The sequence below is a fragment of the Urocampus carinirostris genome, chromosome 1 (genome assembly GCF_059441175.1).
Source record: "Urocampus carinirostris isolate Australia breed hairy pipefish chromosome 1, RoL_Ucar_1.0, whole genome shotgun sequence".
Taxonomy (NCBI): domain Eukaryota; kingdom Metazoa; phylum Chordata; class Actinopteri; order Syngnathiformes; family Syngnathidae; genus Urocampus; species Urocampus carinirostris.
The window spans coordinates 8,644,749-8,671,375 of record NC_142349.1 but is presented as its reverse complement, the minus strand read 5'-3'; the positions used below and the strand labels follow the sequence as shown (position 1 = coordinate 8,671,375).

The following is a 26,627-nucleotide window of genomic DNA, read 5'->3' as shown; positions in this document are numbered from 1 at the left end:
ACTCATTTTTATTAAAGAAATTATAGGTCTCGATATTTGCATTTCTTTTACATAGTGGAATTACTGCCTCGAGGTAATATTTGTCTGGCATCTATCCGTTTCACTGTGCTCTTGGCATTGTTTTTTGTTAGCATTAGACTATACACATTCTGTACAGTGCCATATAGTGGTCAAATATTACACACAAACTATATACTTAAAAGTAGCTGTTATGTTTGGCATTGTTTAATGAATCGGATGTAACACATTTCAAATCGGCAGGATGTTATTAAATTGCTTCAATGAACAGTGTGTATTATTTAAATACTAGATGTTACCGCACCGCAGTGTTACCAAAAACGAGTGCTAAAAATCACAAGGAAGAATACCAACTGCGGAGACTCAAAGTGACCAAAACACCATTAGGGTAACTAGCAAGATGGCAATGACAGCTCTCTTTAGGTGAGGCTCATGTCATGTAAAATAAATGCATTTTTATATGATAGGTCATGTGTTTACCACTTGGAAGCACAGAATACACGCTGTCCTGGAAATGTCATGAAATTGAGGAATATGAAAATATTTCCTCTAGATGTTTGTGATCGTGTCCATACAATAAATACCTTTTGCCATCTAGATGAGCATTTAATCTCCAGATCACAAAATATAAAGAAAAAAGCACATTTTACCAGGGTAAAAAGTAGAGAGGGCTGATGTCTCAATGAACACCAATTTCAAATGGGTAGAATTTGAAAAAACGTGATCCGCCTGCACCCAAAATGCGCTTGAATGACATTTATCTAGTGCAGTTTTCTTCTTAGCATGCATTGGTGCCATTTGTCACAAAGATTTTTGGTTGATATAAATGGAATTGATTCCATGTTGTATTCTATCATTTCAACACACATTTGAATGTCAACATTTTAATCACAGGAGTTCAACATCACCTGCAGCACAAAGCAAACACGGAATTAAACCCCAGCCGGACACCAGAAAGATCTTAATTAAGCAGAGAGAAAAGTTCTAAACGAACGGGGGTACTCAGGTTCAATGATCAGACCTTTACTGGTAAAGACACTGCTGAGGAACAATGTACTTTTTCTTGGTTGATCACAGACCGGAAGGGAATTGTTTCTCCTGAGACTTCTTGTCTAAAAGGCCACACGGTTCACCCGTTGCAAGAATGGCAAAATAACCATACTTACTGCAAACTAACATGAGGGGGGGAAAGCTATGACCTAAATTCCAAACCATTTACCGAGTCAACAAATCTGCTCAAAGGCTTTAGTCAGGCTGCTTCCAAGAAGTGTGTCCAGCAAAGATACAAAAAGACCGTACACTGAGTATGTACGTACAGCAATGCGCCTGTAGTTTCTGAAGGCAGACATGGTGATTATGAAAAAAGAAGGGACAAAATGGGATGAATAGCGGAATTAGAAAATGCATACAAAAACAGGTATACCGATTCTTAATGTTGTTATCTCCATTCCCAGAGTATAACACATCACAGGAAAGCTAACTAAATTAAAAAAGGAAGTGCGAGGGCGTCCGACGGACAGGAAGTGAATCAGAAGCTATGGAATGACAGCAAAGAGGCAAAGCGGAAAAAAGAGCTTTTTGCTGAAGGAGGCCACTCAAGTTAGTCCTTCCAGTCTTTCTTGATGGTGAGGCTCCACTCCCAGGACAAATGGTCGTGCTTGTCGTCATCGGTGAACTTGGACTTGATGTTGTACGTGCCGCGGGCTAGCATGCCTTTGGGCGCTTCCTCCACGGTGGTGAGGAACTCGTACTCCTGGTCTGGTCTGGGTCCGTAGCTGCCCACCATGTAGTCCGACTTGTCAACTGGGGAATATAACAGATTAGTAACTGCATGATTACAGATCTACAACCAAACGAGGCGTTCTTTACCCTTGACTCCTTTCCTGAACGATTGCTGAATATATTTCAAACCCGACACAATCTCCCTGTTGACCTGAAAACGATGTCACAATTTAGTAGTCTTTTCCGGACCATAAAAACACACTGGATTGTTAGGCACTCCACCCCCAGGAAATAGTCTTGTCATAAATGTTTCCCATATTCAGTGCCGTGAAAAAGTATTTGCCCCTTCCTGATTTCTGGAGTTTTTGCATATTTATCACTCACTCAGAACATCAAAATTACTTCAATATCACACAGAGAGGACCCAAGTTAATACACAATGCAGTTTTGAAATGATAACTGTCTATTATGGCACAAAAGAAACCCCAACATATCTGGGCCTGTGTGAAAAAAATAATTGCCCCCGGAACCTAATAGCGAGTTGGGCACCAACTGATAGCCAGTCGTTATCTTTCAGGATCTTCTGGTAAACATCAGAATTAGATATTCCGTCAACCACAGCAAGTTTAGGTGTAGCATGAACCAAATGGTTAGCAAAAATACAGAATCATATTTAGGCTAGTTATCACTGAATTACTTTTTTTATATGGCTAAAGGGAGCTGACCATCCCATTGGAAAGACTTGGATCTCTTTTTTGCATACTTTGCTGCGTCATACAAATTAATGCTAGCTGCAGTTATTCACGAGGGAAGAAGAAATGCAATGGCAAAGCGAAGCCACTGGAGCACTTTTTCCCATTTAATATTAGGTCTACAGTTAAAATGCCAGGAAACATTGCAACAATTTCAGGCATTCACAAGCACTTCACCCAAATTTCAAGCACTTTTCAAACTTTGGAAACACACCATTAAAATTGATGCACTTTCAAGTATTTCAAGCACCTGTAAGAACCCTGCTAATATGGCGCACTGGACTGTAACCCGAGTCGTGGCGGTGACAGCGACAGATCTTAAATAGACCACCAGTGACACACAAAGAATGGAGAAAACAAAAGATATAAACGAGCGCAAAAAAAACATGAAATGGGAAAATACCCTTTGGTGTATCTGATGATGAATACGATTTTACATTTATTTTTAACTTTCTGAATGACCTTCGTGTTTGCTACACTCTCTCAACATGAGAGAGTAAAAATAGTGTGTTGATGAGATAAAATCTATTTCTCTTATCACTGGGGGTCTAGTGGTTAAGTAATCTCACTGCTGCGAGCCTGGTTCCATTCCCGTTGCATACAAGGTTTGCGGTCAATGTTTTTTGATTGAAGCCCCAGTGTGTAATACTTCACCATTAGATGGAACTGTTGTCTAATGTCAACAAAAAACAATGACATAGCAAGCAGAAAGATGACAGACAAACATGGCAGACTACTAGGTATGGATTCCACTATGTAAAAGAAATACAAATAACTTGACCCGTGATTTCTATTTTTTAGATTACATTGGTATGATAAATCATGTATTTTGCCTGGTATTCAAATCAATGTTTTATTTTTACTGAATGCTAGTTTTTGTACCACATGGAGGCACTAAATATTACACACTGATCCTTTAAATAATCATTGCACAAGAACAGTAGTACACCAAATACCCTTGTGTATTAACTTTCAAATATAAATACTATATGTATTTTAAATCATTGCCATTGTATTTTGCGCTAAGGCGCATTGGGTTATTACGGCCAATTTGAGGGGTTATAGGTGTGTGCTTTGTAGTCCGTAAAATGCAGTACTGGTACATAGTGATAGACGGGCATCTCGCTCTAACCTTGAAGTTGATCTTTATTTTGTACTCCACTCCCTCTTTTAGCACAAAAGGGTTCTTCTTGAAGCTCTCCAGATCACCTGACAGACACATATCACACAGTTTGAAGAGAAACTTGGTATTGGAGAGAAACATGCCTGAGAAAATTGGAGTACAGATTCTGACCACAAGGTGGCCCACTTCAACACACCTTAATGAGTCAATGGCAACGTCATATTTATCCATTTTAGGATTTAACAGTCCGACTAAAAAGTGAGTTGGTGGGTTAAAATAAGTTCAAATCGAAATCGGGGGTCTGGATTTCTTTTGTAATCAAAGAGCCACGAAACCAAATATTTAGATTTGTATTCACCGAGAGCATTAACATATTTTAAAACAAAGCTGGAAAACCTGATCCTCACAAAGAAATTATTCAGCAATTTCATTTTGCAGCGTGACATTTGATTATTTTGTAAAGTTAAAATGTATCTCCCTCCCACAGTTAAGTAAAGGGACACTGTATAATATTTGACCACCAAATTTCGTATAGTGTGTACTGCAAGCAAAAATTAAGGACAAGGAAAATAAACTACGGACAACATAATTTATCGTCTCATTTTTCTGCCCAGCATTTCACCAGGTTTTTGGATTTTTGGGGGTAACCTTAGCAGCAAGATGGTCGACAATCATGTCAACTCATGTTATGTGACATATATAAAATTTACTCAACCTATGAGTGTGTAAATTTTTTTTAAATGAATAAAAGCTTTTTTGACCACAAGGAGGCACTATATAATACACAATGTTCCTTTAAGCTTGTTGAGGTTCATTTGACCATCACAATTGTTGTAAATAATAGTTTATTTACTATCTGATATGTGACATGGTCACAGTTCTAACCTAGGGAATTGAGTGGTCATTATTTGTCTTCCATATCGTTTTATGGATGTGAATCTTAGAAATCTTTGAAATTTACAAACATTCATCTTTAAAGTCATCAAGCAGGACGTAGATTGGTGACAAAAGAATCTAGACCAACCCAAAGCGGCAGGTACTAAAGCCCGATTCAGCCCGAGCCCAATCAATCAACTTGATTTGCAGGACTAAGCCCAAAGCAAACCTAAAATTTCATATTGTATCTTTGAAGACTCTGGTCGAGAGGTCATTTATAGTAACAAATCAAATCAGTCTTTTTTATCCATCCATCCATTATCTGTACCGCTTATCCTCAAGTAGGGTCAAGGGGTTGCTGGAGCCCATCCCGGCCATCTTCGGGCAGTGGACACCCTGAATTGGTTGCCAGCAAGTCGCAGGGCACACAGGGACAGACAATTCGCCCTCGTTCACACCGAGGGACAATTTGGACCGGCCAATTAACCTGACATGCACGTTTTTGGAATGTGGGAGGAAACCGGAGTGCCCGGAGGAAAACCCCGCAAGCACGGGGAGAACATGCAAACTCCGCACAGGAAGGCTGGTAGCTGGATTTGATCCCATGGACCTCAGAACTGTGCTGCAGACGCTCTAACCACTCAGCCGCTGTGCCGCCCTCAACTTTTGTAATGAAATCCAAATTAAACAAGACTGTACAAACATTTACATATTTTATATTTATGCGTCTGCAGAGGTTACATTAACTAGAGTTGACGGGAAAATGTTAAGGCCGGCAATCATTTCGCCGGCGTGAAAATTGAAGCATAAACTGCAGCAATATATCAAATAGAATCTAGCGCGCCACTTTAACAGAGAGAAGCAGAGAGACAAAGAAGAGTGATGATGGGTGGATAATAGACAGAGAGAGGAATGACTTCTTTGAATTGACATTGCAAAAGGAAAGTACTTGTTGAGATGAGACGATTTCTGTTTTTTTTTTTTTTTTAGCATAAATCGAATCGTCTTGGAGTTGCATAAATCCTGTAAACTATCTGATAAATAGTAAGTTATGAATGTTCTATTAGTTCTGTACGACCATAATTTCCTTGGCGGTCTGTCAGGACAAAATAGAACCCTAGTTACAAGGAGGACACTCCTTGAAGGGGAGCCAAAGCATCTGATCAATGGTTGATTAACATATTTTCCTAAAAAAAAAAAAAAAAAAAAAAACAGGACGTAATGATTTGTCAATTGATAATCTTACGATTCTAGTGAGTACGGCAAAACTGACTACTTGACTGTTTGACGCATTACCGGGCTTGTTTAAAGATCTCTTTCTGATCCTTGGACATTCAGTTTTAAATATTATCAACATATCGCTATCCTCGGGTATTATTCTACCAGCTTGGTAGCCTAGATGGTAGGGCGCCCGCTCCCAGACTGGGAAGTTGTGGTTCAAGCCTCGGCCGAGTCATATCCAAGACTTACAACATTGGTACTCATTGCCTCCCTGCTTGGTGCTTGGCATTAAGGGTTTGAATTGGGGGGATTGGTCACCTTATGACTCCCAACACAGCAGTTGGGTCCAAAATGGCAGCTCATTACAGTTCAACTGTACGGGTCAGGTGTATCGACATTTCGTTCTGTGTGCATTGTTACAAAGAATGACAATAAAAGTAAATTATTCTTATTCCGGCATTTTTCAAGTCTACTGTCATTGAACCCAAGCAACCCAACCATGACCCAGAAAGCCTATGTAATTATTACATAGGGTATGACCTGTGTCAAACCTACGTTTTCTTTTTCTAAAGTACTTAAAAAAGTTGTCACACAGCAGCTGAATGACAAAGAATAATCTTTTGAGGTTTATGCAGTCAGGATTAAGGTCAAATCAATCAATTGAGACAGTTCTGCTTAAAGTAGCCAACAATTTTCTCCTGGCAAAGGACTATTGCGCTAAATCAATGTTGCTGCTGCTGGATCTCATTGCTGCCTTTGACACTGCGGACCATAATATCTTACTAGATCGGCTGAAAAAATTGATTGGTCTCTCAGGGTTTGTCCTCTCATGATTCAGATCCTCATCTTCTTAGAGTGGACGCATCGTGGTAGATACTGTGATATGATCTCTGAGCCTTTTGGTTATACTTGTGGCACTACGCAGGGCTGAATACTACTGCTTCGCTAAGTTGTGGAAGTTTAAAACCTGCCTCACTAGGATAAAAAGATGGATGTCACTATACTTTTGCACCTCAATCCTGAATTTAGTCCTTCTCAATGCCGTGACTTGTTCTCCAACACTGCTCTGAACCTTGACAAATGTAACATCACTCAGAGTGACAGTCAAACATTTCAAATCAGACCTTAATTTGTCGTTTGTTACACATTAAGAATACTATTAGAACACCTTTCGTTCCATTTTAGCCCTAGGCTGTCCCAGTCTGATGCAGAGATTATAATTCCTGTGTTTGTTACCTCCCGTTTTGGATACTTTAATGTACTAATCTCCGGTCTCCTGAAGTCTAGCATCAAAAGCCTTCAGCTGGTATAAAATGCAATGAGAAATGATAAATTCAGCATAATCAGCTTAAGATATGATTTTTAGGTTCTGTTGGTATTATAAAAAAATATGCATGGACTTTCCCCTCATATCTTTCAGATTTAATTTCTCACTATGTTCATGCTCCGAACCTTCGCGTGGGAATTGCTGGTTCACTAGTTATCCCAAGAGTCAAAGACATTTGAAGGCTTGAGAGCATTCTCTATTTCGGCCCCAATGCTGTAGAAAGCTCTGCCCTCTCAGATTCAATCTTCAACCTCAGTGAAAGCGTTAGGGTTCAGGCTTAAAACACACTTCTATTGAATAGCTCATGAATGATGTTGTATTTCATGTTGATGATGTCTGTACAGACCTTTGGGACTTCTTGTGATTAAGGGCGGTCCAAATAAACATGACTTGACATCATTTTAGGACTGACCCGGGGCGAAAAGCAGGTCGGACTCTGATTCGGAATAAGCTCAAGATCTAACCTCTGCATGAAGTGTATTGTTGATCAGTCGTCATTTTTTCATTACATGCGCAGACTTAACTCTTGAAAAACCTCCAGCAAATGGTAGAAGACGGACGTAACACAAACATTTATTCCGACGCATCTCATTGGTTAAAAGACACAGAAAAAAACATCTAATGACATTTCTCTTTTCACCAGCCTGAAAAGGTAGAGAAGAGCTACAGCCAGATATACTCATGAAAAAAGCTACACCTGGCTCGTGAGCCATAAGTTCTAAACATCTGATTTAAATCGTATGCTTTAAGTATTTTATTTGTAATGAAATACAAACTCACCCTGCAGATCAAGTATCAAGGGGTTTGGTGCGGCATCACATACCAAAGTCATACGCGTCACCTGGATGTTCGGCTTGTTCGGATCTGGGACAGAAAAATATGTAATTTTGACCCTTCATATTCAAGTCTTATTGTTCTTATTCAACCATCAATGAATGAAAAAAAATAAAACCCTTAACGTTCCGACAGCCGCCCATCAGTATAAAATTAGATACCCGAAAACTATGAATGCGTGAAAGCTCACCAAAAAGTCCCCTGGATGTCAGCTGATGTTATTCTGCAAACATGGAATCATTCTATCCAGGACCGTCCAGTGAATCCAATGGTGTAAAATATTTACTCCAAAACACACAATAATGCCAACATATAAACAGAATCCTCCTAAAAGCATATCTGCATCGTTGGACTTTCCTTGTTGTGATCTGTTTGTTTTGCCACATAATTCCCTTTTACAAATGAACAGACTAGTAAAGGTATTTTCAATAGGGCCGTTAGCCTCTGACCTTTTGATTGACATTACTTTCGGCAAATGGCAGGCTTTTTTCCCCCACAGTCCACAGCTCACATTAGTAAGGGCTTGTTTGATAAAAGGGAGGTTGCCCCCTTTAGCTCCGAATCTTAAGACAGTAGTAACCAATTGAAATGATGATCGACACATTGGTTAGCCAATGAAATTCTGAACAAAACGATGTGCAGATATTCACCGTGTATTCAAATTAGACTCCAAAATCAAAGTGCGCAACACAACCCGTGATTCATTGTTACGCACCATTATTACACGCAAGTGTGCATTATCTTGGATTGAGTTCCAGAAAAAGAAGTCAAACATTTACAACTCTTTCAAAAGGTCTTAAAAGGTGGCCAAAGTAAAATACCATTAGAAACATGTGTAAAATACAATGTTTAGTTTTTACAGAATTTGATCAAATTTGACAAGGTACCAGGTAACGATTCAAGCTATTGTCTCACATGTTTTTGCAGGTAAGATGCCCATGCTACACTCCTCTGCGGGCATTTTATTGCAAAAAATAAGTAGGAGAGAATAAAAATGTTTTATGTGCGTTTCCAACTCAGATTACTCAATTTTAGTAGCACTTGCAGTGATTATTTCAGTTGCGGACAAACTTTATAATCTTACCTTCTAAAAGAAACCATAACAGTCCATATTTTCCAAACGGTTCGAGAACATCATTCAATTTACTTTGGGTACGTCTTGGATTTGGATTTTTGGCAAATTTTACAGGAGCGGTAGGGGTTAACAAACCATCAAATAACGTACGTATATCCATTTATTGAAACCGTTTTAGTCTAAATATGTGTGTGATTTTAAAGGATCAAATGAGGCAATGTGAAATAATACTCCAACATTTATTACGCGATTTCATGTTGAATGAATCAAAACTATTTCGAACATTAAAACAAAAACAGAACAAAAACAATAACTCAACAACAAAATAATGTTACGGAACATGTTCGAAAAGGGGTAGTCAGAAGCAGATTGTTATATTCCCTACCCACCAATTATATTAACAATAGTAACAATAATAACAGTTATGATATAACAATAGCAACAATACCAACAAGGTTAACCAGTTCTAGACGCACTATTCCCAATCTCTCGTATCACTCATACCCCCTTTTCTTCATCTCTGTATTCCGCCAGTAATGTTTTTTTTGTATTTAAATTTGAACAAGTGAACAGTAGGACATCGTTTGATCTCGTCTTGTAAATTGTTCCAAAGTTTGACTCCACACACATACTTTTCCTGGTTGTTCTCACCTTTGGGATTATGAATTTACTACATCCCCTTAAATTATAATTTCCCTCTTTCCGAGTGAATAATTTATGGATGTTTTCTGGCACTACGTTTTTGTTGACCTCAAATAGCAGTTGTGCAGTGAAAAAAATACTAAATGATCCAATTTTAATAATTTGGACAACAGGAATTAAATATTAGTATGATCTCGATATCCTACCCAGTGTTGGTTGTAATTGCACATTTTTGGAGGATAAAAAGGGGCTGTAGTGAACTTTTGTAATTATTTCCCCATACTTCTGCACAATATGTTAAGTATGGCAGAACTAGAGAAAAATATATTAAATACAATGCATTATAGTTTAAAATGAATTTGGCTTTAGTAATTATTGAAATGCTTTTAGATATTTTAGTTCGTATGTGTCTGATGTGTTTTCCAGCTTAATTTATTATCTATTATGACCCCTAAAAACTTAATTTCTGATACAGTGTCTATTTAGCACCATCAATTTTTACCTTAAATTTTGATTTGCCTTGCGATTACTACAGAATATCACTTTGGTTTTATTTAAATGTAAAGATAATTAATTTATATCCATCCATTTAGGTTAATAATTCACGATTAATACAGGTTACCAAATCAATATAGTTATAATTTGAATATAAAATAATAGTGTTGTCTGCAAATATTACCATTTTCAATAGTTTTGAAACATGAAAAATATCATTACTATATAACTTAAATAACACATAACAGATGTCCAAGTATTCAGATGACAACTCTCCCATTTTCACATATTGCTTCCTCCCCGTCAAATAACTTTGAATTCATTGCAAAGTCATGGATTTGTTCACTATACTTTTCTTTGAATGATAAGATGTGGTCAATATATAATACCTGGTTATAGTACTGTAACTGGTTACATGAGTTGATTAACGTAAAAAGTGTATGGACTGACTGTCAAGGGGACGGGACCAAGATAAGCTATTGCTTTTCCCTTCCCGTATTCTCGATCGTTTATCAAAGTTTTTGATTTTGGATTCATTGTAACTTTGTATTTGATTAAAAAAGAAACACAAATAAAAATGTCAATGCGTCTTGCCTGGGACAGCAGTTCAAAGAGAAGTCACTGACCAAACATTGTGTGATATGATGGACTTCTTTGTTGCATTTTATTAATTTTGTCCGAGCAATGAAACAAACCAATTCATTAATATTGTAAAGCAGTTACTCTTGAGCCGGTATCCTGCAACAGAGGAATAACATGGTGCATCATTAACCAGAGAATGCACAGCATCCATCTTCGTCAATTTGATAGTAGGCTAATATAGCTAATATAGGCGCATACAGCATGCGTTGCATTGTTCATAAGGAAAAAAGGCATTTTTGCTGCTTTGGACAAATTTGGGGTTTTGTTTTTTTTGGGTCCAATATGGCTCCTAAACGGTCCACCCATCAGGGTCTCACAAAATTTGATGACAGACTGTGCTGTGACTAAATCAGCAGGTTATTTGGACAAATTTAACAGTCAAACACAACAAGTGATTGGCAGAAACTGCAGAAAAAGAACGCAGTGTTAAATTGCTTCACGTTTCCTTTTCCTCACCTGCATTAGCCGAGGTCTTTCCTAACAAAGCCTCTTTGTACTTGCGTAGGCTCTCGTCGTCTTTGTCAAGTTCCTGTATCTCTTGCAAACTCTTGGGCGCCGGAGCCTTGTAGTTGACCGGGCAGTCAGTCTCCTCGTTGGCTGCGGCGAGCGCGGCAAGCTGCTCTGGTGTGGGCTCCGATTCTGCCATGGTGTGTGCTAAACACGGCATGCAGGGAGGGGGCAAAAATAAACCGAAAATTGTATAACTGAAGATGACCGCAGGAGGATGCATTGTGCAACACTTTGATTTTTTTGCTGTTTACTTTAACATTTTAGCTCCACATGTTGCGGGACATGGAACAGTACCGAATTTACAGCTGTTCAGAGGGAAAACAATAAGAAAAGAGGCTGACGAAAACAAAGGAAACGGAGGATGCTGTCAACATTGAACCAACAAGACATTTTATGTTCCCCTACTTCCGTGTTTTGTTAGTTGCTAAGCCAGACTGACCAATGTTTAACCACTAACAACTAATTTCTAAATTACTATTACAGCCATTTTTAATTCATAAACACTGTGTGTAACATTTAGACCATTCGTCTCCGAAGTCGCTTTTCATGCTAAGCTATTAACAGCAAGTGTTAAAGTTTACTATTAGTATTATTTAATTTTGGCGAATATTTAAGTGTGACTCGTTTGTTACATTAGACATTAGACAACTAACACACACACACCACACCATCATCAATTCCCTCCTTATACAGTTTTCTTGACATTATTCACTGTCTTGTATATTAAAAGCTGAAATATATACTGTATTTTCCAAACTAAGGCACACTAATCATAAAGAGCAACGCCCCCTAAATTTGCCCTTTTTATATTTATGGCGCACTAGACTTTAAGGCGCATGGAATTAAAACCCCAGTAGGGGCTACCTTATTTATTCACACATTTTATACACATACGGTATATAGAAGCCGCGACTTTTTCCCAAGCTTTCAACCCAGCGACTTAAGCAATGATGTGGCTAATTTATGCATAGTTTTCTAATGGCAGTAAAAATAAGAGTGAGACAGGTGGAATATGTGTGTCAAGGAAGACGAGTTCAATGTAACTGTGCATGAAATAAAATTTGCATCAACAGACCCTCACCATGGAAAAGGTGTCTGACCAGTATTGTAATTTCGATGCAATGTTCGATTTTAAAAGAAATATGCATTTTCTGTGCTATTTATCTTATTTTTGTAAGTACTCTACACTTGGATGCATGACCTACCAGTACATACATTCTTCTTTGAGTGGAGTCATATGCATGTTTTATGAGGAATACTTTACCTTTTTATTTTAGAAGATTTTGAAGAACAACAACCCATGGGGTAATTTTTTTATCTCACTTATACATTCAAAGGTTAATACTAGTTACATGGCCAAAGGTCTGATGCCACCAGTCACGCCTAGACATACCCTTAAGAAAAAATATAAAATACTAGTTAGTTTTTCAGATGGTGATCAACTTTGACTTGGGACCAGGTAAAGCTTCATGGCATTGTCCCAATTGTTTTCCAGTAAAGATTTCTATGCTACACTCATCTGCAGGCACGTGATTGCAAAACAAAATTTAGACAAGAATAAAAACGTTCTACGTCTGAGTGTTCCAACTCAGATTACTCAATGTTAGTAGCACTCAGTGATTATTTCAGTTGAGAACAAAACTAAAGTGTTTCCTTTCAAAAGAGACCAAAACCGTCCAGATTCTCCAAACCGTTCATCGACAGCATTCAATTTACTTTGGGTACACCTTGGATTAGGACTTTACGTGAATTTTACAGGGGTTAAACTTAAATAAACAGCGCCTTCTTCTGGGGAACTTTGTTAGGGTTGCTGTTTATAAATCCTTGAACAAACCAAAATGTGATGCGACTAGACCAGCATTTTTCAACCTTTTTTGAGCCAAGGCACGTTTTTTACATTGGAAAACTTTTGCGGCATACCACTAACCAAAAATGATATAAAACGACACTGAACAGTAAGTTTAATAACAATATAAATTAAAAATAACCTGAGTTTTTACAGCATAGACACTTGACAATGACATATTTGCAGAAAATGATTAATAAATGTTTTATAACATTTTTAATTTTAAAAAGTGACATTGGATAATTTCTCAAGGCACACCTGACGATCTCTCACGGCACACTAGTATGCCGCGGCACAGTGGTTGAAAATCACTGGAGTAGACAATCGCACTGCGTCACATCGCAATGTCAATTAGATTTCGGTTAATCGTGCATCGCTACTTTCCAATATGTATTTCAGTTATTTGTTTATCAAAAGTTTGGCAGTCCTGTGGCCCCGCCGGCAGGCCGTCGGAGTGTCAAGGGTTTAAAGTACCGTATATTAAAAAAACTGAGTGATAATGAGATAAAATCTAAAAGCCCTTTTTTGTGTCGTCTAGTGGTTAAATTTCAGCTCCATCACCGCCGCAGCCCCGGTTGAATAGTTGATCAATTATTGCACAAATACCCTACTGGATGCATTTCCAATTCTATCCACTACATTTTGCTGTAAATAAAAGGCGCACCGGTTATAAAGGTGCACTTTCAAATTTCTGGCCAATTCAGGGTTTGAAGTGCGCACTATAGGGTCCGGAAAATACAGTACATAAAAAAAGGAGAGCTTGATTGTGCAGTTTAGTAGGCAAAAGCTTTTTATTTTTATTTTCACTCCACTTAAGTACAACAAACTCATATTGTCTTTAGATCTTTTAATGCTTAGTTCTCGAATTCGGTTTGTTGTGTAAGTCAAGTCAAGTCACATTTATTTATATAGCCCTTAATCACAAAAATGTCTCAAAGGACTGCACAGGATTACAATTAAAATATTACCTGATCTTAAGCCAACATGCGGGTAAGGAACAACTCAAAACCTCAGCGTGAGGAAAAAGAGAAACCTTGAGAAGGGACCTCACAAGTAGTAATCCCCATTTCAGGATGACCAGGGTGAATTAGATTTAGCATTACAGTACACAAACATAGTAAACACTAGGTAACATGTTGAAAATTTGTCCGGAAAGTGCATGACAGCAACGACGCCCCCAGCCTGTAAACTAGTCCAAAAAGTCTATGACGGCCACGACGCAGCTTCCCAGGAAATGAACCCAGGTCGCGGTGGTCAGTGCTGTAACATAACTAGTGATTAAATGATATACAAAAAAGGCACTCATTATCACTCTATTTTTACTCATGGTGCCAAAAACAAATGTCAAGATTTATAAGCACTTAAAAGTAGCATCTAGCAATGTGCCAGTAAGTAAGTTATCTTTTTACATTGTACCTTTTCAAACAAGTCAAAGGAAAACACATTTTTATTTTGTTTTCAGACCCAATTTAATTTTTTTGTCCATCCGTAGTTGTCAGGTTCATTAGTATCTATGGCTGATGAACCAGACCTCTTTGTGACTTGCTATTTTCCCCTTTCACCGTCGCGCACACACTCTGTGGCCTATCATTGACCAGCTGCATGCTTGCCCCAGTTGATGCTTATTAGAAGCAAGTGCACAGAGACTCAGCAGAGATCAGCAGAACAAAGGGCTCCTTAAAGGGCGACGCCACAACAACTTGCTTTGATTAACGAGGCACCAAAAATTATGCTCAATTGACCATTTCTCATTGCATGTTCTCGTGGCAAATAACAGAATACATAGCAGAATGGAAAGAGAGTTGTGCTGCTTATCCAACTGGAAGTTTCTTTTAAAAAAAATGGAGTGACCAACAATAACCCTGAAAATCCTGGCCTGAAAAATCAGGACGCAAGTAACACCGGCATCTGGTGACGGCATGAGGCGAACTTGTGCTGTCCATGAAAAACTATTAGACTGAATCAACACCTGCAGCAAGCAGGAGGCAGCTGCACACCAGTCCCCTCAGACACTCAGTCTGGTTGTTGTCTCACTGCGCCGCCCCAGTAGAACCGTTTATCCACTGCGATCCACTTCAGCCACCACATAGCAAAGGTGACATTCATGTAAGGTTGTGCAATAAAATTAATTCTAAAATTAGTAGTGTGAAGATTTACTATAATTGTCAAATCAAGACAAGTAATTGAAGAGTTTAATGTGAATCATTTGAATGGTTTGTGTTGATTATTAACAGCAATGCAGAACTGGCAGAATACTGGACTTGTTTGTTTATGCAAAATGGTTTCATAATAGTTGGTAACAACTCATTTTGGTAGGTAAGTGTTTAAAACTGTTTTGCAAAAGCAATTAATATTTTTTGTCAGTAAAATGATTGATACCATAAACACTGCAAAGATTAGGATACAAGGTAAATGATCATTATAATCAGTGAGAATGAGTACAAAATATGTACTTAGTTAAGTCTTAAGGGATCAACGTTCTTTTTAATCTTAGATGCAATTATTTTAAAAATGACTGCTTGGTGCAGTTACATGAATATGTATTTTACCATTTGGGAAGTTGAAATTTTCCCTAAATGTGTTTACTTTTTTAAATATGTTTTTTAAGGACGCAACACATAAAAGCCATTCAAATATACAAAATGGTACAATGCAGTTTTATCAAAAAAAAATTGCAACTGATTATTTTTGTAATCAAACATTGTTTATTGGTTTATTGTTTAATTAAAAACTCAATAATAAAAAAACACTCAGAATGATTGAAATAATTCAGATTTTATTTTGGATGGGATATTCCCCAGCCCAACATCTCTGTTCCTGTTGAACTACTGCAAACACTTTCTGTGCTTTTTTGAGACGTGAGCTGATCCAACACTCAAACAAAAAAATGCGGCAATATCTCACTCACAAACATTCCCCCAAATATCCTATTTTTTACATTGCGGTAGGAACTGTAAATGGTTCAATAGCTGAATGTAAGCCATGCAAGTTGAGCCTGCATTTCTTTGTGCCCCCCTCTGAGATTTAAAACAGTAATTCCTTCCTTCAAGTGTGGTTGAATAAGGGCAAGACAAAAAGAGGAAACTCAAACCGGAAGACATGATTTGTCCGCCGAATCATTTAGTAGGAAGAAGTAACCATCAGGTTGTTTCTCTTACATCCTCGACTCAGTTCCAGCTATGTCCTACATACCAGACTATAACTACCTCACAGGGAATTTTGTGGGATATCTTAAAGTGATATAAGCTGTAGCTGGTTCCATAAAATGGTTATTAAACATGGTACCTTGGCTGCAACAACGAATCGATGAAGTCAATTAAAATCAATGAGTAAAAGCGTTGGGAACTAATTATGTTATTGATTTGTTATGAGCCACCAACTTTGTTAAATCAATTCAAATAAGAGTGCATAGTATTCTAAGACCGTTTTTATAAGTCATCTTACATTTTTTAAAATCCTTAATATTGAACATTGCCTTATTAAAAATAAAACTGGCATGAAAGTTAAGTTTGTAGTGTTTCACTGTTTCATCATGAAACAAAGATAACAATTTTTAATGGAACGGACAGTGCTGAAAAAATACAGAGAAAAAGAAGTGGAAAAAAGGTATATTAAATGATAAAGTAGAAATAAAAATGTTTAACTCTACCCAAGGGGAAGATTCTTGAATATATAATTTTCATGTTGGGAATTTTTATCACATTCCAAGATTTAAGTCCCCCAAAAACATTCGTTGACAAAATTTTAAAGAGTGGGTTTTCTTTACATTTCATATGAAGACAATTGAGAAATTGAAAAAAAGCAACACATAAAATGAAATGTATTGCTCTTTTTTGTTTTGTATTATAAGTCCAAATATAATATGATTTTTGGATAAGGTTATAGAAAAAGAGTTATTTTACATATTTGCTGATGTATAGCTATGTACTTTTGTTTATTGTCAAGTTAATTGACAACAACTTTTTATATTACTGAATATTCTGTTGTTTTGTGTACTATTTTTCTATCCATCCAAAATGTCACTATTTGAATAAAGACAAAAATTAGAAATATCGCCGAAACCGATCCATAGATTAACGGAAGAAAAAAAAAATAATGGACCGATTGATCGATTATGAAATTAATCGTTAGTTGCAGCCATAAATGGTAAATTCAACGGAATCTGGGATAAAACAATCACAATTTGGTGGACATTCAACGGTTAATTCAACAAGCTCAGTAGTGACAACGGCTTCAAATATTTGTGAGACCATAAAATGACTGATATTAAGTAGCTTGAGAAACTGTTTAAGCAGATCACAGAGTAATATTCTAAAGTATTTTATGGAGCCTTTTTGCCCGTTTCAATAAAACAGGCATGAGTAGGCTTGTGGCTGCTTGCTTCTAGGTGCTAAGTCCACTTCTTATCTAGTCACTGGCAAGAAAAGATCCAAAACAAGATCATTTCTCAGGCAGGAATTACAGTTTGGAAAAAAAGTGTAGTTAGTGCTATTGTCAACGCCCCAAATCAGTCAGACTCAGAAAGGGAAACATTAGGTTTTGTTAACGTTACATAAAATTAACTACGAAAAATAGGATTACCTAACAATCTGATCACACCAGCCATTATATGCTCCAAATACTTCCAGGCTGACTCTACAGACAACACCATTAAGTTAGACTAGCTCATTGTGCCGTCCTCTAACACAATTCAGAGGTCATGAGATGTTTCCTGGAAAGATGACATGATGTCTTGAGTGCTAAAACTGAGGGCCTTTTCAACCACCACTAGAGTGCACTAGAAAAAAACAACTGACGATACCCAAGGAAGCATTGTGTGGCATCATTGCGAAGGTGTTGGCCAAAGGTGAGTTGTTTTGATGATGAATAACTTATTTATTTTTGGGTTGTTCAAGTCGATGCTACTAGAACATAATCTCTTTAAATATAATGGTAAAATTAGTTCAAGTTCATGCTTCATTGTAGCCAAGACATTTTTTGTATGTTTTTAGGGTGGAGTTTGATGGTCTCTGTTGTACCAGTGCCAAAAAAATGTTTTTAAATTGGGCTCCAAAAGGTTTTAGCAGGACTAATATGTTTTCTGAAAAGTATTTATAATTCCAATCTGTCAAGCTTAAATTCCTGCTGCTACTTCAATCTTGCTGTCAGCATCTTCGGGAGCCTACCTAACTTGTTTTAATTACATAATTTCACCATTAGAGGGGCATTGAGTTCTTGTTTAGTCACTGACTACGTTCACATGCAAGGAATGGTCTTACTGGGATCAGAAATTAGATTTTTGGTCCAATCCGAATTAATCATTTACATGCCTAGTGACAAACGAAAAGGAATAATGCTGTTTGCGAGCAATCAATCAGAGAGGGATAAGCATGAGTGACATTGTGATGCTAATAGCTGTTAAAATCAAATAAAGGATGATTTACCGTATTTTCCGCACTATAAGGCGCACCTAAAAGCCTTTATTTTTTTCAAAAGCTGACCATGCGCCTTATAATACAGTGCGCCTTATTTATGGATCAACATAAATCGCAAAGTCTTCCAACTAACTTGCAGCCGCCGACTCGATTTTCCCCCGAACGCCAAGTAATATGCGGTGTATGCTGGGATTTATTTACCGGCGTTTCATTGGCTAACCAATGTGTCAATCATCATTTGAATCGATCACTATTGGCTAAAGTTATTCGGAGGTCAAGGGGCGGATCCTTTTTTATCATTTACAGGCTGGCATTGGCTTGAACGGCAAAACAAAGCCTGCAATTGGCCGAAAAAGATGTGTCAATCATCAGTTGAATCGATCACTATTGGCTAAAGTTATTCGAAGGTCAAGGGGCGGGTCCTTTTTATCATTTACAGGCTGGCATTGGCGTAAACGGCAAAACAAAGCCTGCAATAGGCCGAAAAAGATGAATGTGAATAGCATGTTAGGTCGAACTACGGCGGGGGAGGAAACAGTATTTTACTATTCTGTACTGTATTTGTAAATATTTTACTCTCCTGGATTTACTACACTCACGGATATAAGAGGACATTGGCTGCACATTATTATAAACACAACGACTTCGGTGAGCTACTCCGGGTTTTATATTAGCTCTGTATCTTGTTTCAGACTGAACTCGATGTTTCTGTGATAAGCGGTGCAGAAAATGGATGGAATGGTGTGTCTATTTTTAAATTAAACTCAATTCCAAGTGTTTATTGTCATATGCACAGTAAAGTTGCGAGCGAAAAAGAAAATAGAAACTAAGGAATGGTTGGCATTTCTTGAATCCCAAGACTTTAACCTTCCGAATGATGGAACGATGCATTTGAGTGACATCGTACGGACACCGCATCCGCACGTGTTCTCGACACGTATTTGCGTCTTTGCAAGCTTTCGGAATGTTAAGGGGGTAATAAGTTTGACTGAACTATCTGACTGTTTTGTCCACGTTCCCATTGTAGCGCCTTATAATCCGGTGCGTCTTATGTATGTCAAAAATAGGACCAAAAACTATTTTTTCGGGGTGCGCCCTATAACCCGGTGCGCCTTATAGTGCGGAAAATACGGTAATTCAGATCCTTCGCGACCACCCCGCGAGGATAAAGTGGTGCAGATAATGGATGGATGGATTCATTCAGATCACTTAACAAATTTTAATGAAGTGCCGTGATTTTTTTTTTAACTCTGCGCTTCAAAAGTTCTCTCGATTACCACGTCTCGAGTGTTTATAAACTGTGTTCATATGGATACAACTGTGTCATTTCACCCTTAGGAACAGAAAATATAAATATACGAGGTTTTATTAGTGATTAAGCCAGTTAGCGCGTATCATTCGTCTCTGTACTAAAAGTCCACAGGGGCATCAAAATATCCTGGATGATGGCAACTGAAAGTGCACAGTAATTTGTACAAGTAAACAGATTACTGTATTCAATTTGGTATACATGCAAGAGTAATCAGAAATGAAAAAAAAACAACAACCATTTCAATCGGACTACTCATGGTCGGACTCAAACCTCGATTGGATTTCTGTGTGCGTTTACATAGCTTTACATAAACCGAATACCAGCATTTTTCTGAATTTAAATCAGACTATTCTCTGTGTGAAAACCTAGTCACAAATGAACAATATTTTCCCCACTTAAAAATTATTTTTAACTTCCTTTAATGTCTGGAAGTTAGTTAGGTGGATATTGGCTTTGCGTTAGAAAATTAGACTACAAAAAAACCTTATTAACACATGACCACTACAGCTTAACCCAGTTTTTGTAGTAAACAAAATACATTTTTAAAAGTGGCGGGTGTGAGCCCTGTGATGTTTTCATTTGACCCAAGTTTGAGTATGGTAGGTTTGTTTTGAACACACACACACACACGCTAAAACTGTATCTGTTAACACATTTTGAACCACATAATCTCTGTCTTATCTGACTTTCAGTAAAATAAATTTCAGTCATTGATAGCTGAGGGTATTGGAAACGTTTTTTTAATAAACAAAACCTGGAACCACAGCGGTGTGTGGATTTTTTTAAACTCTACAGTGGAAAATTTACCTTTCACAGCAATTTACTGGAAGGCTTTCCTGCTTTGACCAACTTGTCTTTTTGTGCGTTCCATGTGACCAGTTGAACAGCTTGTGCTCATTAGAAGGAGTTCACACAAACTATGTGTGCAATTACGGGCATCAGAGTATGATCGACCCAGTCAATCTAGACCTACAGGTACCAAAGCAACTTATTATAGAAACATAGTGTTAATGTCTCATTTACTCAAACCACAACGCAGAAATTTGATTTTTGAGGATACAAAATGCAAAAGATCAACAATTGTCAAATTTTGCATGCAACTATGCTTCCAAGGTCTCCTCTCAAACCATTTTCAAATACACAAATTCAATAAAATATTCTTTGGAAATAGAGGTTTTACCTTAATTTTCAGTGTTCTAAAGTACAATACATTTAAATAAATAAAATAATATCAACTACGGTCTCTCGCCCACTATTTCAGAAAGTCCAACTTCCAAACAAGGAAATGTGAACATGAATTCACAAGTCACCTTTAAGCTAACAGGACTAATTTCTATCAAATCTGGCTTTATCAGTCTGTGTTTTGAAATGACATTCATGCAAGTCGAGGATTGCGTTTAGAAAGGACAAAATTTATCATGAGAAAAAAAACTAATCTGATTAGTTGGTAATTTAAAAAAAATGAGATTGTGCTAAATTGGAAACCAGGAAGCATATTAATAAATACACTTATTTTCTTAAGATTACGTAATGTTGTCATTTACCTTTTCTTGTATTCAAACGTCAACTTGAGTTCACCAAGTTGTGATTTTGCTGAAGTGGCATGATGTTGCCCTGTGGATGTGCAGTTTCCAAAATGTGTTGATAATAGCTAAGAATTACCCAATTGTGGCTATATGTTTTAGATATTCGAAATGCATTATTTTGAGACAGGCAATGAATGATGTTAATATTGGAGAAAATTTTAAGTCAATATCCCAAAACATTTATAAAAATATAATTCTGGATGAAAAATCATTTGTGATTGCTTCATCACTTATTATAAAATTAAATCACTTGTCAAGAATGACTGGGGGTAAAAAAGTTACATTTCATTTTGGGCAAATGTTGTCTGACTAAGCACAGGGGTCAGTACAGAAAATGTTGAAAGAGGCATATCGAACAAATGAAAAAAAGACAACAAAAAATATGGCTGGAGACGCAAAAAACAAGCCTTTTAAGAAAGGAAAAACATACTGTATCAATATTCATTGGAAATCCTTTTGTCTTGTTTGTCCTCACATAGAAACCATATTTTTTATCATAAACATTTTTAAAAAGTGGCAGGGAGTGAACAGGGAGCGCCAATTAGCCAAAAGTGGCTCTGCTGTCACTGGTTGCCGGCCCCCAGTCTAGCATATACCGTAGATAAAATACAAAGCTTACTAACTTACTAATTCAAAGCCTCTGTAATTAGAATTGCTTTTTTTAACTACACTGTTATTTACTGTGTGTCAATTTGGATTTATTGAAGGCTGCTTGTATGATTAAAAATAACAATAGAGCTAGCATGCGAATAGCACTGCTAAAACATGCCACAATACATTTTTTTCTTCTGTCAGGTAACAAACATCCTTTAACCTGTTGAAAGCGTCATTAGTTTACTCAAAACGGCTCAATTTCAGTCAAGTCAGTAGACAATTTATCGTGCTCAGCATGCTGCCTGTGCACATGAGCAAACTTGGATTTCTATATGATATCATTTCCAGAAAATGGATATGGAGAAGGCAACATCAAGTGATTATGTAGAGACAAAAACCCTTAAACTCAGTGAAGCAGTGGCATAGTCAAAAAATTAGGAAATGTTGCAGCAAGAGCTTAAGAAGAACTGATGCAATACAGCGGAAGCAGAGTCAACGACAAAAAAGTTAAGCAGTCTAGGGGTTGTGGGTGGGTGAAGGAAATAGTTTAGGTAGAGCATGCAATTTCTTGTTGTAAAAGAACACTATGGAAATGCAAAACTTGCTGGATAATTAAATTTTTTATCAATTTCAAAACGAATCCTATCACACAATATGCAACTCGGAACCAAAAAGAAACAAACACTGGCTTATACAGAATGGACAAGAACAAATAGGATTTAAAAATAGACTAAGAAAACCCAACAGGCAATGGCAGGAAGTTGTGACAGAATGGGATAGCAAGGTGCTCAGATGAAAGGCTTCAGATAAGTTCTCCCACGCAATGAGCTTCCCACACCAAAATCCACACTCTGTCCCCACTTATTCCAGGAGTGGCTCACTCCATATTTTTTTTCTGAAAAACCATCAGTTTTATTACTCTTCCAAGTTTGAAGTTTTGGGGATGTATTCACAGCACCTCTGTTGGTTACAGCAGAGAACTGCAATAGATTCTTTCAAAACAATGCTCAATAATTGATTGTTTAATAAAGCCTTCCCTTAAACTGAAACACCCAGTTTGATAGATAGGTAAAAAATTGAAACTAGAAATGATGATATAATAATTAATCAATCTATGCCACCAAGGCTGTGATAGGCAAAATATTGTCCCGCAAAACACTAGTATCAAAATTGATATAACTGTTATGGTTGTACGCGCTGAACATTTTTCAAAATTAAAAGTACATGCCGTTGTGCTACAAAAATAATTCAGCAGACATTAAAGAAAATCACAAATCCAAAATAGAAAAATACGGAAACTCAGAAAACAGTCATCATCTTAAAACTGCAAAGTTTGTATTGCTGCAAACACAAGAATGAGTTAACACTTGAGAATTTGCCAACATTTGGCCAGCTTGAGTGTTGGAGGGCTGAGTGTTATGGCCATAGTGCCTTATGCATCAATGGAATAATGTTATTACTTTTTAATATACGGTGATTATATAAATGGAGAATTACAGCACATTGCAGTGATACACTGCTTTATCAATAGTACATACTTAACTTTTGGTTGAGAATTAAACACACTGGACTAGTGCATTGTATATGTTGAAATTTGAAATGCAAACATTGGAATTTCACTGTTTTGCATTATTTTCCTTCCCTGACAACAATTTGAAAGTCTTCAGAAATAGTGCTTAAGAAAGGGTTTAACAGAAAGCACATAATTTACATTAAATCTATTTTCTTGTTTTAATTGGAAAAAAGATGGGCATTTAAAGCATGTCAGTCTTTTTTCTTTACTGCCAATACATTGTAGACACAACCAGGCCACGCTTTATATGTCACTTGAAATGTGTACACTTCAAGATTGAATATCTGATTAGGGAACTGTGCATTAACACTTCTTGAGTAAACCAAGAATAAGGGCTGTCCAACATTCGTGCCAAGACAGATGCATCAGTGCGGGTTACAAAAGTTTAATGAATAATTTAAATATTGTCGGATGATTCACCTTGTCTGACCAAGACATGGTAAACACTGGAGAGAGTTGTCACAGAGGCATCTTTTATTTGGATTGTATTAGCTGTTCTTGGTGGGAATTTTTGGCAAGATCCTGTTAAATATGTTTGACTGGATTCAAGTTTCAATTGGTTTCATTTCTGGACAGTTGTCCGTGGATGTGACGCATTGCAATTACTAAGTGGAGAAGGGAGATGCAATTTTATTTTTGGGGGCACGTGTAGCAGTGGTGAACCAACAGCTTTAAATTTAAATCTGGAACAGACTGATTCTGCTCACATCATCATCAGTATTTTGATTTGGTCATCTCCAAAATCAACACAGGGCTCCATGATCAATCTAACCGACAAGACAAAACTGTCAAAAGCATGTTGCATAACTGAGAGGAAGCATCCGACGGTCAGTGTTTGAAATCAAGCACATAGTGTGACCTGACGTTTACAACTAATCTCTGAAGCAGGGTAGACACAGAGGGCAGGATTTAGAATAATCACCTATCAGCCATAATCACATTGATCACATTTGATCCAAACAGGTGCAATGTTACACAAAGTTACTCATGAGAATTCAGAGTCCAAAAGGAGTAGCCTACAATTTGGATATTCTTAGTTTTAATCATTTATAAATCAAACTAGGAGGGGAAATTTTAGATGTAGAGTCCAAGAAGTTGTATGGAAAAAAATTCAAGAAAAAAATTTGTCATGCAACATTTAAAGCGTGGTTCAAATGTACCCAACTGTTGCTACTTAAAAAAATAAATAAAAACGAATGCCAATGAACAATTGACCACACTTTAGCAATAGCGCCCTATTTCGAAGTCAGAAGAAATTTTACATCCGGAAATGTAATGGAAAAGGGTTTTCCCACCGAGCCACGCCACAGACGCAAGAATTCAGCAAAACTTTACACACATTAGAGAATATGAATAAAACGAAACACACATTTTAAGCCGACAATAGTATATTAAAAGGTTTCGTTAAACACGCACCCAAGAGTAAGTTAGCTAATAAAGTTGAAAGAAAATTCGGTGTTTCTGGTTCAGTTGGCACCTACTTCTTTTCCTCTTCCCGATACGACTAATAACTTGTAAAAAGTCATAAAAAAACGTTTATGTGAATAGTTTTGTCGAATATCTAATCGAAACTTACCGTTTAACGTCCGAAAGACTCGGCTGCCGCTTGCTCGGGCTGGCGAAAATGGATCAACTGAAGTGAACTAGACAAGTGCCAGAGGGGGGAAAAAATGAGAGTATTCCCGCTACCAGGGGAAAACGACATCCGGCGAATTACTACCAAAATAAAAGTGTTTTAAAGCGGTGATGTATTTAAGATGAAATGGTAACAAACAGCAGTGTTGGGCACGTTACTTTAAAAAATAAGTTAGTTATAGTTACTCACTACCTCTTCAAAAAGTAACTGAGTTAGTAACGGAGTTACTCTATTGTAAAAGTAACTAGTAGCAGATAAAGTAGCTATTTCCGTTACTTTAAAAATAAGTTGTTTGTCAAAGAACTTGAAAATTTCAGCAGTATTCGAGTAGAGGAGAACAGACAGCTAGTTGTGTTATAGAACCTTTAATGATTTCATGCAACTCACCAGCAACAGATTGATTGTATACTTGAAGTGCAACCAAAAGAAACAATCATCAGTAAACAATATAAAGTGAGTTTAACGAATCAAAACTAACACTAATGGTTCGTTGTAGAGATGGATATTCTGACTCTTTTTAGAGAACAAGCATTTTGGGCCTGGCTCAATAAAAAGAACCCTGCTCTTTTGGCTCCCGAACGTCTCCAGGTTGTTTTTGTTGTTTAATCCATATATTACCATTCATTATGTATTATTATGAATTACTTAAAAAGGGGAAAAATAAAGAAAATGAACACTTTATCGTTAACACTGAAAAACATAAAATAAAATATTTATAAATCTAGAAAGAAAACAATTGTACCTTTTTTATACTCAACAAATTCAAAGTCAACAGCACAGAATCCGTGAAAACATGCATCAAGAGAAAAGTAGCGCCTCAAAAGGAATCGGCTGTCGATTGGGGTTAAACTATGCAATGGATAAATAAAATACACAGAGACAGACGAGTCACTCGCTCATTCACCCCTAGGGACAATGTAGACCGGCTAATTAACCTGAGATGCATGTTTTTGGAATATGGGCGGAAATCCGAGTGCCCAAAGTATACCCACGCAAGCACATGAAGAACATGCAAACTCCATACAGGAAGGTTTGATCCCATGACCTCACACGCGCTAACCACTGCGCTGCCGTGCTGCCCTAGATTGCTAATACTATCACTAAATACTATCACTAATTATATTGTTTGGCCATGAAGGGTGCGCGAAATCAGAGTACCTGATCTTGCTTTTGCCCTCCAAGAGAGGGATCACAAAGCCATTTCGTTCGCAAACAACATGAGACAGTTTGCGTAACAGCCTTCATCGCCTTTTCTTTCTGCGAATTAGTAAATAATGTATTCGTAATCGCTATCTTACTATATGGTAGTCGCTATTTTAAATAGTGACATGGTCCCAAAAGACGTGACACAACGAACTAAGAAGAAAGTGGAAAACCGCTTTATTCAAAGTAACCGCTTTTGACCGTCAGTAACGATAACGGCGTTGTA

The 26,627-nt window shown here is 37.2% G+C and overlaps 1 protein-coding gene across 1 annotated transcript; it reads right to left on the bottom strand.

Moving 5' to 3' along the window:
* Positions 1 to 209: 209 nt before the first annotated feature.
* On the bottom strand, positions 210 to 25,282 carry arhgdia (Rho GDP dissociation inhibitor alpha). Its single transcript, XM_088356168.1, has 6 exons — positions 25,139 to 25,282; positions 11,184 to 11,381; positions 7,820 to 7,903; positions 3,625 to 3,701; positions 1,888 to 1,951; positions 210 to 1,821 (listed from the first exon to the last, which is right to left on the bottom strand). Exons 2-6 carry the CDS (start codon positions 11,371 to 11,373, stop codon positions 1,619 to 1,621), a joined length of 618 nt encoding a protein of 205 aa, XP_088212294.1. The 5' UTR covers positions 11,374 to 11,381; positions 25,139 to 25,282; the 3' UTR covers positions 210 to 1,618.
* Between the last annotated feature and the right edge of the window lie 1,345 nt (positions 25,283 to 26,627).

Coding starts and splice junctions, on each gene's coding strand:
- arhgdia (XM_088356168.1), bottom strand. CDS start 11,373: ATGGCAGAATCGGAGCCCACACCAGAGCAGCTTGCCGCGCTCGCCGCA. Junction 7,904..11,183: donor AAAGACCTCGGCTAATGCAG/GTGAGGAAAAGG, acceptor TTTCTGTCCCAG/ATCCGAACAAGCCGAACATC. Junction 1,822..1,887: donor GTTCAGGAAAGGAGTCAAGG/GTAAAGAACGCC, acceptor TATATTCCCCAG/TTGACAAGTCGGACTACATG.